Raw genomic sequence first — 17,947 nt, 5'->3', positions numbered from 1 at the left:
GGTGGAGGCTACGGTCGGGGGCCAGCTGGATTGGATGACAAGCGTGGTCCATCTTTGTAGGTTCACAACGAGAAAGGACAACAGGGGGGGAGCGCAGCGGTGCCACTGTAAATCACCAAAAAAGGGATTTGCTGCTTTTTCTTCCTCATTGCCGTTGATTCCTGCCTCGCGTTGCTGGTGATCTGTACAGTCGGTGCTGCGATCAGGAGGAAAACAAAGACACACTGGCAAAATGTACGGTCTGAATAACAACAGTATGAAGGACCAGAAGCTATGTAGGATTTCTACTCCTATGGAATATCGTAGAATATTCCTCTAGTGCAGTCAGAACCTCAAAAGTCGTGTTTTCTTGGCCTCAACATTGATCTGAAGCTTTCGCTTTGATTCCTTTGGGAGAATTCACATTAATTTTAAGAGAAAAGAAGAAATCTTTTTATGAACACTTTATTAGCTTCATTATTTGGGTCAAATTTCCTAATTGCTTGTTTTGCTATTTTTTCGTAAATTTACTTTTGTTTCATCAAACAGGTCTCTCTTGGAAATGAGACCTGTATTAATAAAGGTCAAATAACAAAAAAAGAAAAAGAAAAAAAGAAAAAAAAGAGTATTTGCCACCTGACATATTTCATGCTTTTTTTTCTTACAAGGTTTTAAGAGGACCTTCACATCAAAAAAAGATGATTAAATAAAAAAATATGTTTTTAAATGATAATTATATTTAAGGGAAATGTATCCAGTAAATCAACCTGGACAAATGTTAAATAGTAATTCCTTTCCTTGTTAAATTATGAATCGACTCAGAGAACCTGTCTAATTTCATTTATTGGCAGATCGATGGGTGAGACCCATTAAAGCAGGACCTGCCTTACATCATGAAGTAGGCTAAAAGATCTCAAAATGCTCGATCTAAAGGAATTCAAGAATGTTTCCGCCATCTGAAATTGGGGTTTAAAGTTTTGAGGTTCCTGAAAACTTTCACACAAAAAAAAGAAGAAGAAGAAGAAGAAGAAAGGAACTGTGGAGTTTAAAATATCAAAATTAGTCCAAGAGGTCAAAAAAAAAAAAAAAAGAAATCCAGACCAGATCTAAAGCTCTGCAGGCCTCACTGTCTCCAGTAAGGCAGTGAGGCCAGTAAAAACAGAAACTGGGCAAAAATGGGACAGTTCAAAGGTCAAAAGTTCAGTGGAACATTTTATAACCTGTTAAATTGGCATAAAAGTAGCAAAACGCTTCAGAAAAAAAAAATCTAATTCTGCCAGGAAAACATGGCGGTGTTAGTGTGGCGAACTGGGCCTGTTTGCTTCTACAGAACCAGAATTCATTGAACCATCAGTTCTGCTCTCTACCAGAAAGTCCTGAAGGAGAATATCCAGTTTTTGAATGGCATAGTCAAAGTCTGTGTTTAAATCGGATTGAAAGGCTGTGGCACTACCTCAAACAGGGCGATCACGCTAAAACAAAAAAACCCTCCAATGTGTCCGAATTTAATGATTGGTACTATAAACGAACTCATCGCCGAAATTCTGCTTCTTGTATTTTTGACTAATATCAAACATTTGTTTCTGAAATTTTTGTGTGTGATGAAAAGAACAAAACGGGATGGATAAATCCCAGCATTTTTGATTAGCTTTTGTTCCTGTTGGACTTTTAAACCCAGTTCTGCTGAGGTATTGAGTATTTAAGTCAGAACAAACATATTTTCTTTTTCTGTCTTAGCGAAGATTCAAAGCCGAGTATCAGAGAGTTTACCATCAAATGATCCACACAGGAAGGTCAACGCTGTCTAATAGGATGAATTAGGATGAACTCTTCCTTTTAATAACAATAATCAGACTCAGAAGGCCTTCTCTGTTTTTTCCTTTTCGACACATTTTCTGTCCTCCGTAACCTTCTGCAGACGCCGAGCGGACGCCACAGCTTGTGTGATGATGTGCAAATACTCATAAAGAGCAGGAAGTGGCACTTTACAGTAGGCAGGGAACATGGCGGCGTGCAGATGAGCAAATCTGCACGGCTATAAAGACCTCTCCCTGTCAAACTAAATGGCCGGTTGAGCTGCCATATGGTTGTGCTGACATTATCTCTGGGTAATTAATATGGCATCTCGCCTGGCATCTGGTGGCATTAATCTAGCCGGGAGCCGTTCATCTTACAGTGTCAGCGCCGCTGCAGGCCCGACGTGAATTATCGCTGCCCGGCGAAACGAGGAGGAGAAAAAAAATAACCTCAACAAAACGAAAGACAAACAAAACAGGTCGCTGAATTTTCTGCTCGGACGGATTTATTTCCCTTTGATTTGTTTTATTTCTGCCTGAAAAATGTGGCCGGATACTTTCTCTATAATCGGATCTATATTGGCATTTGATTAATCATATATCATGCTGCTTTGCTGGGATTTTATTTTTTTTTCACTCATAAAAGCTTTGCAAATAGACATTCGGGTGACAGCAATCAAAATCTGCTTCCTAACGGCTGGAACTCACTATAAGAGAGCGAAGTAAATGTATCAACAAAAAATGTTAAAACAAAATGGCAAAAAAACATAATCCATTTACTTTTACTCAAAACAAAAAAAGTGACAATTATTTCCACTGCTGTTAGAAGATACTAGCATCTTGAATTGTGTTCTCGCAATTTGTTTTAATTAGGTTTATTGTTCTGTAACGTATACAACTTGACCTTAATGCTTTTAATGTTCTATATCTTTTACTTTTTAGCATCGTTTTCAGCTTACATAATTGTTTCATACATTTAACTGTTTTCTAGTTGGGTTTTCACCTTTAGATTTCACTCTAGTTGTCTAATAACACTTTTTATTGAAGTAGTTTAGAACTGTTTGTTATTGATGGTGATCGCTTCTTCATTTACCTTCTACAAAACCCCTTTGTGCTACTTTGTATGAAAAGTGATCCCTAAATAAAGTCAAATTGCTTAATTTATTTTTTTTTTTTTTATATTGTTTAAAACATTGTGGTTTTTAGATTTTACATGCCTTTAGAGTAGAACATAAAATAACAAACTTGTGTTTGCTAGCTAATTAGCCAGCATTCTGCTGCTTAACACATGGTGCTCTGTTGTTCATTTTTCTTTCTCTTTTGGATTGAAAATATTTCTAAGGGACAAATTTGTGTTTTTGTAAGGATTTTACTTCCAGCCACCTTTCTGGCAGTGTGCAGCAACAGGAGCAGGAAGGGCTTCTCTACTCTCCGCTCCATGCAGAAGGAAAACACTATAGTCGCTCTAGGATCAGAAGTTTAGTATTACTTTATTTTAGACCTGGTACTTCAACTTATTAATTGAAAATTGAGCTTATTTCATCAACATAATCACAATTTTGATTAAATTGTGAAAAATGTGATGAATTACAGACTCAATTAAAATGTTTAATTGAGTTATGAGCTCAGCATCCTTCTACTCCAACAGTGAAGCTCTTCCAGCCTAAAAGTTCAGGTTTTATTCCTCTCCCACTTCATCCAGCAGTTTTCCCCGGATCCAGATCTCTCTCAGGCTCATTTTCATTCCTCCGTCCTCCACTCTGATCAATAAATATCTCTGTGGGGGCGTTTTACGTGAATTAGAAGTAGCGCAAACATTCAAACTTCTTCTCTTTCTCCTGCCATATATAATAGCCAGAGTCCTGCGTTTCTGAAGTTGCAGCTCTGTGTTTCTGTGCTGTGCAGAGCTGCATAACAGGATCATCTGAATCAAAGGGCCGACACTGCATTGCCCCCCCGCCCACATAATACAGGCAATCCTCCACAAGCAGCAGATGCATGTTCTGCCTTGAAACAGAAGGAACTCTCTGGTCTTGTTTGAAAACTTCTTTAATATGTTCCACTCTCGATTTCTCAAATTACTCGCTGTTCCTGAGGAAATCTACGGAAATTGGATGCAAAAAGAGACTTCAAGCCCAGCAAAAATCTTCAAAGATATCCCTTCTTTTGAAACCAAGATTGTTTTATTTCCAAACTGTTACCAATAAAGGTTTGAATATGACAAACAGGAAGTCATTTGCTAAGTTTGTGCAGCAGCATGATGTAATTCTGATGCAACGCGTGTGATGACACTTTCCTCCTCCCCCCGTTCTCTATCAGTTTTGGCAGTTTTCGTTTATCAGCCGAGAACATTCAGTTGCTGTGTGGAGATTTTTCTTTAACTATTCACACAGAGGTCTGAAACGGTGGATTCTGATGCCTTAGGGAAATCTCTGAGAGTTTGATTTGAGGAGAGGGGAAAAAAACGGCTTTTCATTTTGTTTTCTCATGCTGACAGTCGGATGTGCAGCGGCTTCCACGTTTATTACTAAAAACGGTTGAAATAGTTTCATCCTTTATTGCAAAGGGAGGATATCACTTTAATTTGAATGCATTTATTCAGACAGGAAAAGTCTCTAGGGAATGACCTGGAATCTGATGTCAGGATGCTCCAGGTGTGGATGAAATGGAAAACAGTGACCCAGATGTTTGCTTTATTGTCATTTATGTTTTTTTTGGGGGGGGGTCTTAATTCTTTTTCTTTCTTTTTTTTGTTTTTGTTTGTTTTCTCCCTCCTGTCCTTTCTTACTTGTGTCCAAAATTCTTCCCTTTCTTCCTTTCAATCTGCATCCTTTAATCCAGGGGTGCTCAAAGTGTGGACCGTGGGCCATTTGTGGCCCCCCAAATGGAATTTAATTAGGAAAGGTGGAGGTTTTTTTGGACTTTTACTGAAATCGTAACGTGAAACATTTTATGAACAAAAGTATTTATCTTTTATTAACAATGTTTTTTGCTTTCTTTATCATTTGAATAGTAAACAAGACCACTAAGACTCAACAACATTTATGTAAACTCTGAGTTTCTTTAAATAAGACAATCCTACAAAACACAGTTTAGTTCTGCAATAATTTTCAGACATTTTTCCTTTAACAATGACTATTTCTTAAGTGATTGCATGTGTAGTTTGTTGTTGAGCAAGTAGAACAGTTTTTTTATTGATTGAATAGAAATGGCCCTTGTGGCAAAATGTTTGTACTCCAATGCTTTAATCGCTGTTCAAAAACAGCTGCTGTTAAATACACTCCAACCGTAAGCAGGAGGATGTTGTTAATTGTAAAACTGCTTCGATGGATATGTCCCAGTGTTTTATCAGAGACCTTTCCGACGGTGAACATCCGAAAGCGTTCTTTTACAGGACGGCGCGTGTCCCCCGCCGACGCTTCACAGAGTTTCTGGTTGAGGCGACCTTTTCAGAGAAGCTGTGACCTGATGTGCGATGAAGCCTCGTTGCCGATTAGAGTAACAAACAAACACTTGACGGGAGCTGCAGAGCGGCAGGAACTTCACCTTTTCTCGTTTCTCACACCTAGACGTGCCGACACGGGGGAGGTGGGTTATTGTGACGGGTGTTTGTGGCAACTGGCAGTTAGACGGCGACAGAAAGCAGCGCCGAGCCAAAACAGGGAGTGAAGGTTGTTGTGACTGAGTGCAGAGGACATAGATTCCCCCGGCTGGTGCAAAATGAAGACGGTTAGGAAGGCAGAAGAAAATAATTACTGATTTCTGTCTTCATGGAGAGAAGAACCTGTTTCCATATAGTTTTATGATGGCCTGAGACTTCAACACATTTTCACCTAACATCCACCTACTTGTGTGTTTTACTTAGATGTTATGACATCTGCCACACTTTTTAGACTTTGTCAAACTCTAAAAAATAAAACATGTGGTATGTAGGAGTGGGAAACAACTCAAAGTGGAGCGTCTGCTTGCATACTTTGACTCTGCCTCTTGCATTTTAAAGTTCTGGGATGAACTTCTTTTCTGCAGACCTTCTTATGTGGAGCTCTACTTTGGAAGGTTTTTGTTTTTTTTGCAGAACCCTCAAGTTAAAGAGATTAATTGTTGTTGTTTTCCCGTTAGCAGGTGAGCTTTGAGCGCTCAGGCACAACACGGATGAGGTTTAGATGAGCTGAAGCTTGTAAGTTGGAGTTTATGAGCAGCGCTTGAAGGCAGCTTCTGCATCGTGCTTCTGTCTCCACGCCACCAAGTGAACGGAGGCGTGTGAGGATACAAATACCTACGTTTAGTCACTATTCTGTACTCCGCATAGATAAGCTATACCTTAGCATAGATTGCTATTGACAGGAGCAAGCAGTAACAGAGGTTGAGGTCTGTTGGTAATGGCCTGTGATTGAACACCTTGTGCGGACGTCCCGCTGCTCGCTGCCTCATTAAATCTGGCAGGTTCTCTGTTCGGCACGCTGCATTGCAGGACACCGTCAGCACACATTAAAGCGTCTCGGCTGCAGCGCTCCCTGGACCATGTGCAGTGGAGATGGAGTTCGGGGGTCCCAATGTTTCAGCTGTGTTTGTGTTATTATTACACTTCGTTATGACAGCAGTTACGGCTGGGGAGCTTCTTCTGTAAATAAGAAGTGTTGGAGTGCAGCTGTCACCTTTAGGCATTTCTGAAAATGGGTTAAAGCTTTCTTACTAACCGGATCAGAAATCATTTCAGTGTTTGGGTGGGAGTACAATCGCGCTTACACACTGCTGGTAAGCTGGCTAAAAGGAGGCTTGAATTCGTTTTAACATGCTTTAAAGAAAGTGAAATTCTGCTGCTTTAAAATACTGCCAATCAAAGGAAAAAGAGTGGAAATTGGTAATTAGAAGATAACTGTAATATTAATCAGCTGATGTCAGCGAGGGATCCACCGATCCATGTTTTCACTTCTCATACCGGTTATAGATATGAGATTTAGTATCACCTGATACAGAAGAACAGAACTGAAGTAATTTAAAATGCTTCTTTTTATAAACAGACATAAATGTTCCGAAGTACAAATTTATATGATAACTCTGCTCCAGTACAGCTTCACAAGCTTGGTCAAACATGTAAAAACACCTTTAACTTTATTCAGTCGGTGTAATAAAGCATTATATCACTCAGAGCACAAAGCATAGAATTAGACTGAGTAGATCTGCCCTGTGGATTGAGCACATTGTCACAGATCCTTGATCTAAAAATATTTCCACTACTGGGACTGATGCAGATAATATCAGATCGGTGCGTCTCTAGTATCAGTTCGATTTTTAACAGCGTGACAAAAGTTACTTACAATTATTTTATTTGTTTTAAATTAGCCCATTCTGTAAATTTTTCACTTAACCACTTAGGTTATTTTATACAATATTAGAAATGCAAAAGCGCAAATAAACAAACAAATTACTTTTATAAGTAAGAAATCATTTATTTTTGGCCATTTTAGAGAAATTTATGGGCGTTGCTCCTTATTTCTGTTTTTTATTACTGTTTTCACAGTCAATGTTCTAAATATGTAAAAAAAATTTAAATAATAATAGTTCTCTCAACGATGGGTCTGTAGCTCCATAACTTCAGCATTATTAAAAACTGACATTCTTCCAAAAAGTTTCTTTTTTGTTCATATTTTCAGTTTGTTTTTGTGTTTTTGTGCACAGACTGCTGACTGGTGTCATTGTAAACCCAAATTCTCCCCACCCGTCCAAACAGAATTAGAAGAAGCCCCTCGGTGTCGGCGGGGGGTCGGCTCAGACGGGTCGGTGTGTGTTTACCTTCCTCCGCATCGAACCCGGCTCAGTGACCGGCTTCTACGCCTTGGGCCATTTCTCTGCTCCTCGCCCATCCGGCCTCATGTCACCTCCCTTCAGGGAGTATTCCTCTCCATTACCTGCCTCTGTCCATCCCCCCCGCTTAAATAACAGCAGCGCTGCCACTTCAGAGCCATTACAATCCACACACAAACTGCACCCGACCGCACCGCGCCTTTATAAATAGATGGCATGAGAAGTAAAGAGAGAGGCTGGTTAGAGGAGATAAATTATTCCCAAACAGCCAAACAGGAATGAGTCTAAGAACCCCACCGCCACCATCCCAGCTCCTCCTTTCAGGTGTCACTTTCGGCTGACTCAATTTTACACTGTAATGGACCTCCCGGTTCAACTAGTTTTCTCCCACTTTCTCTTCCTTTTTTTATCTCTCGTCCACTCTCTTTATCTATCAGCCTCTGACAACACCTTAACTCACTTTCCTGAGACACACCATTATTCCCCGCACTGACTGTATACTTTGTACCACTTAATTTTTCTCTAAAGGTAATCGAAGTTAGCACCTTGCCACAAACTACTCTTTTCAGGCAAGAAGTCCAAATGAAAGTAAGTAGCAAACAGATTTCCTTCAAACCAACCACAGGTAAAAGTAAAACAACCTGCAGATTTAGCTTTTGTTTGGGACAAACTTGTTCTCAAATTACATCTGAATATTCTTTGGCTTATCTTTATTTAGTTACTAATTTGGGTTTTTTTAGATTTAGAAATTTACCTCGATGAAGAGATTGCTTCTAATTTCTTTTTGCTTTATTGCTAAAGTTTTTTAAGCGGAGGAAATTGAGTTCTGGAGGCACATTTTCCCTTTACTCTAAAACAGGGGTCTCAAACTCCAGGCCTCGAGGGCCGCAGTCCTGCAAAGTTTAGATGTGCCTCTGCTGCACCACCTGAATAGAATAATTAAGGCTCTGGAGAACTGATCTACACAAGGTGGAGGTAATTAAGACATTTCATTCCAGTGTTTTGTACCTGTGGCACATCTAAAAACTGCAGGACTGCGGCCCTCGAGGACTGGAGTTTGAGACCCCTGCTCTAAAACGACTGGCGGGTGTAATGTCTTGGAAATAATAAATAACCAGCTCTTTAAAGATGTACGTTTATTTTTATTAAGTGATTACATAGATTTTAACTCATTAGAATTGTCACTTTGTTTATTTACATACGACGCTTCCGGTCAGATCTTTTGTATTCATGCATTTCATACGCCCATAAATGTGAGGCACAGATGATATCTGAAAACAAAGATGGACGACAAAGCAGCTTCTCCTGCAAACTGGAGGTTTATTCCTGCTTCAAAAAGTGATCTGAATGGACGCTGGAAAAGACTAATGTTGTGCTAACAGGAGTTGGCCTATCGGCGAAGCTTTTCTAGCATAAAATAGCAACTCAGTGCTAAACATGTGGCAGCAGCACAGATGTCAGCGCCCACAGTTTACATTTCTAGAGAGGATCTGTGGAGGATCAGGGCTTCCTGAGACACTGGAAAGATTAAAGGTAGAAAAGCATCAATTTGATGGTTGAAGAACCTGGATGACACATTACAAACATCAAATATTTTTTGTTGAGCTCATATAATTATTCAGTAATTTAACAACTAAAAGGGGTTTGAAATGAAAATATGTATTTTTTTCTATGTATGTTTTTTTTTATGAAAAAACTTGATTAAAGACCCTGCAAAAAACTCAATTCAGAATTTGAGTCAAGTCCAACCACAAATAATGACACGATGATCAAAGTTAGGTTTGATGTGACAGTTTAATAATTATTATTCAGATGATGACCGATTGGGAATAGCTGCCATCGCATGTGACTCCATAATACTTTGGTCTACAGCCGAGTTCATTGCTGAGTTGATGACTCTGAGGTGTATTGTCTGCAAAACTGCATAAATCAAAATCCACTCACCACTCTGCCTGGTGCACTGTTTGGGTTCTTCAATCATGGAGCTGTACAATATGGAACTGTACAACATCTCTACTTTGGTCTCATCCGTCCAAAGGACAGAGAAGTCGAGAGGTCTCGTGTCTGTCACTTCTTTGAACGTTGCATGCTCTGACCTTGAGGTCAATTTTTGCTCCTGGGAAGATGGTCAGCTGTCTTAAATGTTTTCCATTAGTGAATCTTTCTGTAAAGTGTTTGGAAAATAGTCATATAAGCCTTGCTAGGTTAATGGTTAATAACAGTTTCTACTCTGAGGTCATTCCTGAAGTTTGTCTGATGTTGTCTGTTTGCTCCAGAGCAGCAAACTGATGTAACTGATGAGAATCAATTCATGAAGTTTATTCAGTCGTGCTGCTATACAGACAAAACACCACAAAATACCTTGAAAGCAAGTATAAGATGTTGTTTTTTTTGTTTGGTTTTTTTGCATACTTTTTTTCATTTCAGCTTTGCTTTTGACCGACGTCTTACACACTTTGGTACATTTGTCTTTGTTTAAATGTTGATCAGTTTTTGGATTTATGTAACTATTTTTCCCACCGTCGTTCCATGCTTTACGTGTCTACTTTGACACGTAAAGCAGTGCTTTTCTAACAGAAGTGACTGGCTGCTTTTAAATCTGATACACATATTGTTCTCCAATCAACTTAATGTGTCCCAGCAGCCACTGTAGCTGCCCTGACTTCAAAGTGGCCGTTTTTAGTTGTCTCTTGCTTCCACTTTTTGTTTCCAAGCTTTGTTTTTCTGTGAGGATGTCAGGGCGTGTTTGCATCTGGGTTTCATATATCCGCCCTGCTAAAGCCCAAAGGTCAGAGGTGTGTTGACCTTTTACATTCCAGAAACCTTTTCTCCTCTAATTCCCCATATTTGGCCAAAGTCTTTGTGAGGCCAAACTCGCCCCCCACCCCTTTAACATCTACTTCTCTCCCTCTTTTTTTGACTCTGGACCACTTCCACAACCATAATAAACAGTTTTTTTTGTTTCTCTGTCATAATGATTTTCCTCCAAAATGATCTGGAACACAGGCATTATTTATGTGTTCCAAGTCAAACTATTTTAAAAGTCTACAGGTAGGTAAGAAGTTTAATTTAAACCCATGAAAAAATAATCAACTTTATTTTTTTTCTCCTTTTTTTAGAAGCACACTTTCACCTACCTTATTAAAATTCCTTATTATTGCTAACCTAGTAACTTAAAAGTGCCCTTGATAAACTTTCAGTCATGAAGAAACAAACTGAATATATATTCAGCTTTTATAAATTCACATACATTTTTAAACAGACTTTTAAATTTCTTTTTATACATTAAAGCAGAATTTAAGCTTCCACCTCTTTTAGAGTCTAAAACAAAACATTTTCACAGAATTTAACCAAGATCAGCACCACTTGATTTATTTATCAAAGTGCAAAGGCAGTTCAATTTTTTTGTTTAATCAATGTATTAATGTGGATTGATGTGTTGTTGCACTCCAAGCAAAGACCAGATCAATTTCATAATAATAAAATATGCAAATATGTGTTTAATCAGACCTCGACCACACATAACAGGTTATATAAACTATTTTCCCATTAGTGAACTCAAGATTTTTGGCATTAAATGTTGTGACACAGTTTCATTCTGCGGCTGTTTTACAGTCAATTACAGCAGAGTTTTCAGCTGAAAGCAGCAAAAATCTAACTGTTCATCACCTCCGATGTAGGTGTGAATACTGGTGCAGGTGTTTGTTTATGCTACATACAATGTTGCAATGAATTACTACAGCACCATAAATGAAGAACAACACATGGGTGTCCTTATAACACACGTACCTCTCTCCATATAGTTAATGAAGGAGTGAGCATTTCAAACAGCACTCACAAACAAATCACACAAGCTGTTGATGGAGTGAATAATGCGACAGGAAACACAGCCACACTCGTGTGACATGTTATATTTTACTAACTGTTCCCTGGCGGGCTTATGTGCTGCATACTGTATTTATAGAGATTAAAGACGTACACATTTCTAATGCTTCAGGGTGGCTGCGCAGACTGATAAAGATCTCCTATGCAATACTTCAATCGAATCTCGACTCCAGCGAGTGTGGTGCATTTTTCTCCAGCAGAGATAAAGAGCACATGGTTGCAAAAGCACAAACAGCTAAACAACAACAACAAAAAATGCAAACACACACCACAGGGTTGCACGACCGCTTCGAACACACACTCCCTTCACACTTTTTTCAATTACCAGGCTGGGGAAAACTCTGGGGAAGGACTGAGTGTTTGGAGCTCAGTTTCTATTTCATCAGTCAATAACACATCTTTGGGGCAAAGCTGACACTAATTTAAAAATCTATGAAGAGCAGCCCGCCTCATGTTCATAACCACTGAAGTAGGAGGAGGAGGAAGAGGAGGAGGAAGAGGAGGGCCCACGACAGCCTGCACACCTGATCAATCACCGTTGTGGCGTGCTAAAGAATGATGGGGGAGATGTTGCAGGAGGAATATGATGGGAGGAAAGGTGCAGAGGAGTTTCAGAGCATCATCTGTAGATAGTAACTTCAGCGTGTGTTAGTGGAAGATAAAGGAAGTGAAATCCAGTGGTACGAGGGGAGCAAAATAAATTTTACACTAACTGCATTTCCACTGGCCATAAAATTGCAGAAAATGGAATTATGAAAATAAATTTGCTTAACGGAAACTATTTGTATTAGCATTTGCATGCTAATGTTAGCAGATCTGAGAGGCAATTGCAGACAATGTTCTCTGCTCCCTGGTTGTTTTCCAGTTCAGGCATGTTTTGGAGACTATTTTTACTGTCGTAAATTTCCTGTTGTGCTGTGTGGAGGATATGAATGTATTTTGGGGCTTTTGCACAATTAAGGAACCACCGACTTGCCCCCTAATGAGTAAAGCAATTGAAACAAAGTCCTGTTGGACACGTATACCTGATATACACGTTTTTTTCTTCGATCCAGTCAGACAGAACTTGTTGTAATTCTGACCACCTTCGTCAAATTAATCCAGTGACACATTGGCTGACAGACGTGCAACGGGCCATTGAAAAAAATATTGGAACAATGTCGTCCAGTTTCCACCTCTGATTAACCTGTGACCTTTCTGTTTTTGTTTTGTGTTTTTTTTTTTTCTCTTTGCAGGCTCGGACATGGCCATCTTTTGCCTTCTTTGTGGGAAGCGTTTCCAGACCCAGACAGCACTGCAGCAGCACATGGAAGTGCATGCCGGCGTTCGCAGCTACATTTGCAGCGAATGCAACCGTACTTTCCCCAGCCATACTGCACTCAAACGCCACCTCCGCTCACACACAGGTCAGTGGAAGCACTCTGTGTCCGTGTTCACTGCTGATTGAGACAGGGGCATCTTCAGGGCTTCATGTCTAAGTATCTCGTTTCGTTTTGACTCAGGTTCCTCTGTTGCGCTGCTGTTTACCCTAAACTCTGCTGTTGCTATGCAACGTGCTTTGAACGTTTTACTATTCCTTTTTAATGTATCCTTTTAGTGAATATCCAGAACTCAAACTTACGTGGCTGAAATTTCTAAAGCCTAACCTGACTTCATATCCATTAACAATGTGAAATAGTGAAACACTTCAACAAGTTCATCATCTTTTCCAATTAATTCAAGGTATATGGGGGAAAACAAGCTGTCGTATGCTGGATTTATTGTTTTTGGCTTATATCTTGTGCTCTATATTTGCTAAAGTGAAGGAAAATGAGTTTCTTCCCCTTTTGACTGACATTTCTAAATTATAGAGATCAGTTTATAATTAATAGAGCAGGATAGTGAGGGAGGGACGTCATTACGGTTTCCATCCAGGCACACCCCAGGCCTCCAGAGGAGACTTGCTTTGCGTTGTGGTTTTGCAACAAAAAAACAAAAAGACTCCAACATTAAACCTGCAAAAGCGATCTTTGCTCAGCTTTGCTGTTTGTGGATTTTGTGGTTCTGTGTCTTCAAGTCTTGACCTTCGGTGTCCACTGGAGTGGATGACCTTCAGGTCTTCTAAGTCTGAAACATGCAACTGGCATGTGCCAAAGAGTAGGCACCATTACCGGGTGAATAATACCTTTCCAGTGCAGAAACTGTAATGAAAAAGTACTACAGGCATTACAGTATTGAGAAACGGATGAGTAAAGATCTGATTTTGGATACCTACTTGATTCATTAGCATAACTTCTTTTATTTTAAAATTACACATTGCATATGGTCATAAAAGCTGTAAAACCAAAGGTGCAATTGAAATGGATACCTTCTTCTGTAAAACAAACTAAAAAAGGTTTTATTTCTACATTTGTGGGAAAATACAAACTTTGTTCCAAATAGAAAATAATAGAAAAAAAAATCTTATCACTAATCAACTCTTAGAGTCTGAGACATGCAGCTGGCATCTTTAACGGCGTCCTGTTTATGCTGAATCCAGTGTATTCTGGCTGCGGATCACGTCACAGAGTCTGCTGTCGACTATTTCTTGGATACAGGAAAATAAACATAGAACCGGAACGTCCCACACCATTCCTGGGCCCAATTCAGTTGTAGCTTCATAGGATAATGGTTCAGCACAGAGTCTCTCACTGGCATCAAACAACACATTAACCACTAAACATAATAGTACATCACGTTTGTTGTCTAATAAGTTGCCCACTAGAGGTTATTCTACAAAATTAAAGTTTTTAAGACAACATTTGAGTTGATATTGTTTAATGGCCCTGCCCTGGAGCTCCTCCATCAAACTGGCACAATCCCTCTCCCACCTGTCTGATTTCTGGGTAACAGAATACCTGACAGCTTAAAATTAAATTGGATTCAGCTTTTCCTGTGAGTAGTACAAGGATTCTCATGTTCGAATACAGCCTACAGTACAAAACAAGGTACAAAGGCGCGTTTTTATTTTAGGAAATTTAGCTCCGCTGAATAAACAGCATGAATTCAGGTCAACGTGGATGCATTCTGCAGCACTCGGGGGAAGATTATTTACAGCGGCTGGTTTGTTTTTTTTCTTTTTCTTCTTATTATTTCCCCCCCTTTCCATCAGTCCACTATAATTCACTCAGTGTCGGCTCTCAAGGACAAGACCGGGATTCTAATACATTTTTTTCGCTGGAGCAGAGGTAGCCTGACAGATGCGGCTATTGAGAGCAGAGGTGGAGGGAGGGGAAGAAACGCGGCCATGACAGAATATGAACACATGGAAATGAATCCCATTTCAGCAGCGAGGAAAAGGGCCTTTTTTCTTCCCTCTTTCTCTCCGTCTCTCACCCAACCGCCTGTCTGCGACCTTAAATAACAGTCTCACTGTCAAAGCCGATTTAGCTCACCAGCTCGCGGATAAATATTTGAAACGAAAGGCAGCGAGATGAGAGCAGTCGGCCCTATTTACAAGTCAGGCGAGTACACCATTAGTGTGTGATTGTGGTGGGAGCAGAGGGGCTTCACAGGAGGGTTGTGGGGGGGTGGGGGGGTTACAGTAGCGATGCACACATCTGTTCCCTCCACCAGACGCCGGAGAGGACACATGCGGCGTCTCTGATCCACCTGCCCACCCCGACGAAGCAAATGTCACCTCAGCTCGGCGACGGAGCTGCAGATGCGACTCTGCAGCCTTTTGCCACTTTGAACCTGGTCCCACTGTGGGCGTGTGCTAAATCACAATGAGCCAGCCGTGAACGCGGCCGTTTAAATATGACGCAGAGGCTTTTGTCGGGGGATTATAAAGTCAGCAACTGACGCAGGCGTCGTGTGAGCCAGAAATGGGTCCTAATTTAACCTTTAAATAAAACTAGAGGGCTGGTGTTCCTCTGGAGTCACCCTTTGATGTTATTACCATTCAATGCGTAACGCTGCAGAAATCCTGATTAAAACATCAGGTTCGCATTAGAAGATCAGCCCTGTAGCTGCTTGAGATTCTGCTAAATACTGTCTCATGAGATTGGGGATATTTAAATCTTTAAAGACTTGTCAGAGAAAAATAAAGACTGTGGCTTTACTATCTACTATCACTTCATTTTTTATGATTTTTTTTGCTGATTTTCAGTTTTCTGTCTGCCTTCAGAGAGTTTTTGGAGATGAAAAGGAAATTAAGATTCTCCCAGTTAAAGCAGCCAATCATGCAGATGCCTGTTCCAGTAATTCACTTCAATCAGCGATAAATTCTGCTAAAATTGTTAAAGTTGAAATGTTTTGGTTCATTTTGAGGATAGCGGATAACCTAAAATTCAACTTCTCAGGAATAATAACGGATGGATAAATAAATAAACAGATCCTATATGAACTGAGTTTGATGGTCAATTAGTCACAGTTGACTTTGGACTCGATAAAACACAGTGGACCAACACCAGCCAATGACATGGCTGGTGTTGGTTTTTCTTCCACTAAACTTTCCAGTAAAGTTCTTGGACAAGACATTGTGTAAACAGCCATTTTCTGCAGCAATGACCTTCTGCGCCTCATCAGCTGGTCGGGTGTTAGGTCAGCAGTCTTTGATCCTGTTTTTAGAAATCTTGTTAATATTATTGGCCTTTATGATTTTGCAGTGTGTAAGTGGAAGCCATAGTTAACAAAATTAAGAAAAATAAACACAGAATATTTCACTCTGAGTGCAATTAATGTACAAAATGAATGAAGGCCAAATATACCTGGATATCCAATAATACGCACAGTGGAAACCGTCATAGCATTATCACAGTCGCTAACATCTACAGCAGGGGTGTCAAACTCCAGTCCTCGAGGGCCGCAGTCCTGCAGTTTTTAGATGTGCCATAGGTACAAAACGCTGGAATGAAATGGCTTAATTACCTCCACCTTGTGTAGATCAGTTCTCCAGAGCCTTAATTATTCTATTCAGGTGTGGTGCAGCAGAGGCACATCTAAAAGTTGCAGGACTGCGGCCCTCGAGGACTGGAGTTTGACACCCCTGATCTACAGTCTTCCTCATCTCCACACTTGGGGGTTCAGCCAATCAGGAGCCAAATGAACGGCGCACCTGGATTGGCTTCCAGTAGCGCCACAAGTAGCTTTGTGGCATTTCAGCTTCACAAGCCGTATTTCCTATCAAATATTTTTATACAGGCCGTATTCACATTTTTTGCAAAGAATTTGGAGTTCCACAAATAAAATCCTAGTGTGTTACTGTAAGAAGAAAAACCATAAAATGAAGTACATTCTGTAGTTCAGGCGTTTCAGTTATAGCTAATAAACCCAGATTCAATTGAAATTATTCTCCAGCTTTCATCTCCGGTTTGTTTTCTGAACTCAAAGCAGACCCTAAAGATCACAACGACTTCTGTATTGAAGCTTGTCAGCTGTGCTGTGGATGATGTTTTCATGAGGTTTCTTTGTTTCAGGCAGTTTTTTCGCGCACAAAAGCATCAAACAAATCGCTCCTTCCCGTTGGCGCTTCCCGCGAAAAGTGTCCTAAGTTAAGACAAGAATTCCCTGTAAATCCCAAGATCTCGCTGTTCAACTCTAATTTTAATGGACGGAGCGTGGCAGCGTCTGTTTGGGGCGGAAGCTTTTTAGATGCAGCTCGAATCAGTATTCAGTCGTATCAGCTGACAACAGAAAGCACTTTTATGGACGTTCATTGCGTCTGCTTCATTTTACCTGCCTGCAGCCTTATCTTTTGAAAGCAGTCTTGCAGCTACTGGCTCTGACACTGGATCACCATTTAGGGATGAGGAGGAGGAGAAAAGAGAAAAACCAGATTTTAATGGTGTTTATTCCAGCTTCTTAATCTCAACATCTCGCCTCCTCGCCCTCACCAAGTCTGTTATTTCTTTGCATCCACCTGCAGTTTCATCACCTCTGCTGGACATACTGTTACAACCATGCTGCCTCTTTGTATTCGTCTTTATAGCATGTGTAGCGTACAGTATAGAGTCAAGCACTTGTGAATAAACACAATGCTGGCTCGTAGAAGTGCAGTCATGGCAGCTGTGCTTTTCCCTTTCCTAAGCTGCTCTCTCACACACACACACACACACACACACCAACGTGCGCCCGCATGAACACACACAGAGGGCAGACACTCTCTTTACAGATCAGGCCTTCATTAATATTCTGTTGTTGTGCACTGTCTGTGTGTAAGTGTCTGTGTGGTTTTCTTTTTTTTCTTTTTTTTCACTCGGAGCCAATTTGCTGTCTGCTGTGGCGGGGTTGTTTTGTGTTCGCAGCTGTATTTGATAGCGCCGCAGCCAGACAGAGCGGGGAAAGAAAGCGAGAGGGGACCGAAGCCAGTTCTGGTCTTGGCAGAGACGTCGCCCGGTAATTTACAGCCTCTTACCGTGTATAATGAACACACTCCGTGCGCCCATGGGCACCCTCGGCGGCCCTTTGGGGTGTCAAAAGAGGTGATTGGAGGGGAGTGGAGGGGAGGGGGGTCAGGAGAC

At 40.5% G+C, this 17,947-nt stretch overlaps 1 protein-coding gene across 6 annotated transcripts in view; it reads left to right on the top strand.

Annotated features, from left to right (window-relative positions):
* Positions 1–17,947, top strand: part of zbtb16a (zinc finger and BTB domain containing 16a) — a 188,171-nt gene that overhangs the window by 158,646 nt on the left and 11,578 nt on the right. For all 6 annotated transcript variants that reach the window (XM_044141313.1, XM_044141307.1, XM_044141311.1 and 3 more), the window contains one exon: positions 12,701–12,871. In XM_044141313.1, the coding sequence (XP_043997248.1) occupies positions 12,701–12,871 (171 nt within the window). The remainder of the gene's footprint in view (positions 1–12,700; positions 12,872–17,947) is intronic.

The sequence above is a fragment of the Gambusia affinis genome, linkage group LG15, assembly GCF_019740435.1.
Source record: "Gambusia affinis linkage group LG15, SWU_Gaff_1.0, whole genome shotgun sequence".
Classification (NCBI taxonomy): Eukaryota; Metazoa; Chordata; class Actinopteri; order Cyprinodontiformes; family Poeciliidae; genus Gambusia; species Gambusia affinis.
Note: the sequence above shows the minus strand (reverse complement) of the source record. Positions and strands in the feature narration are given on the sequence as shown.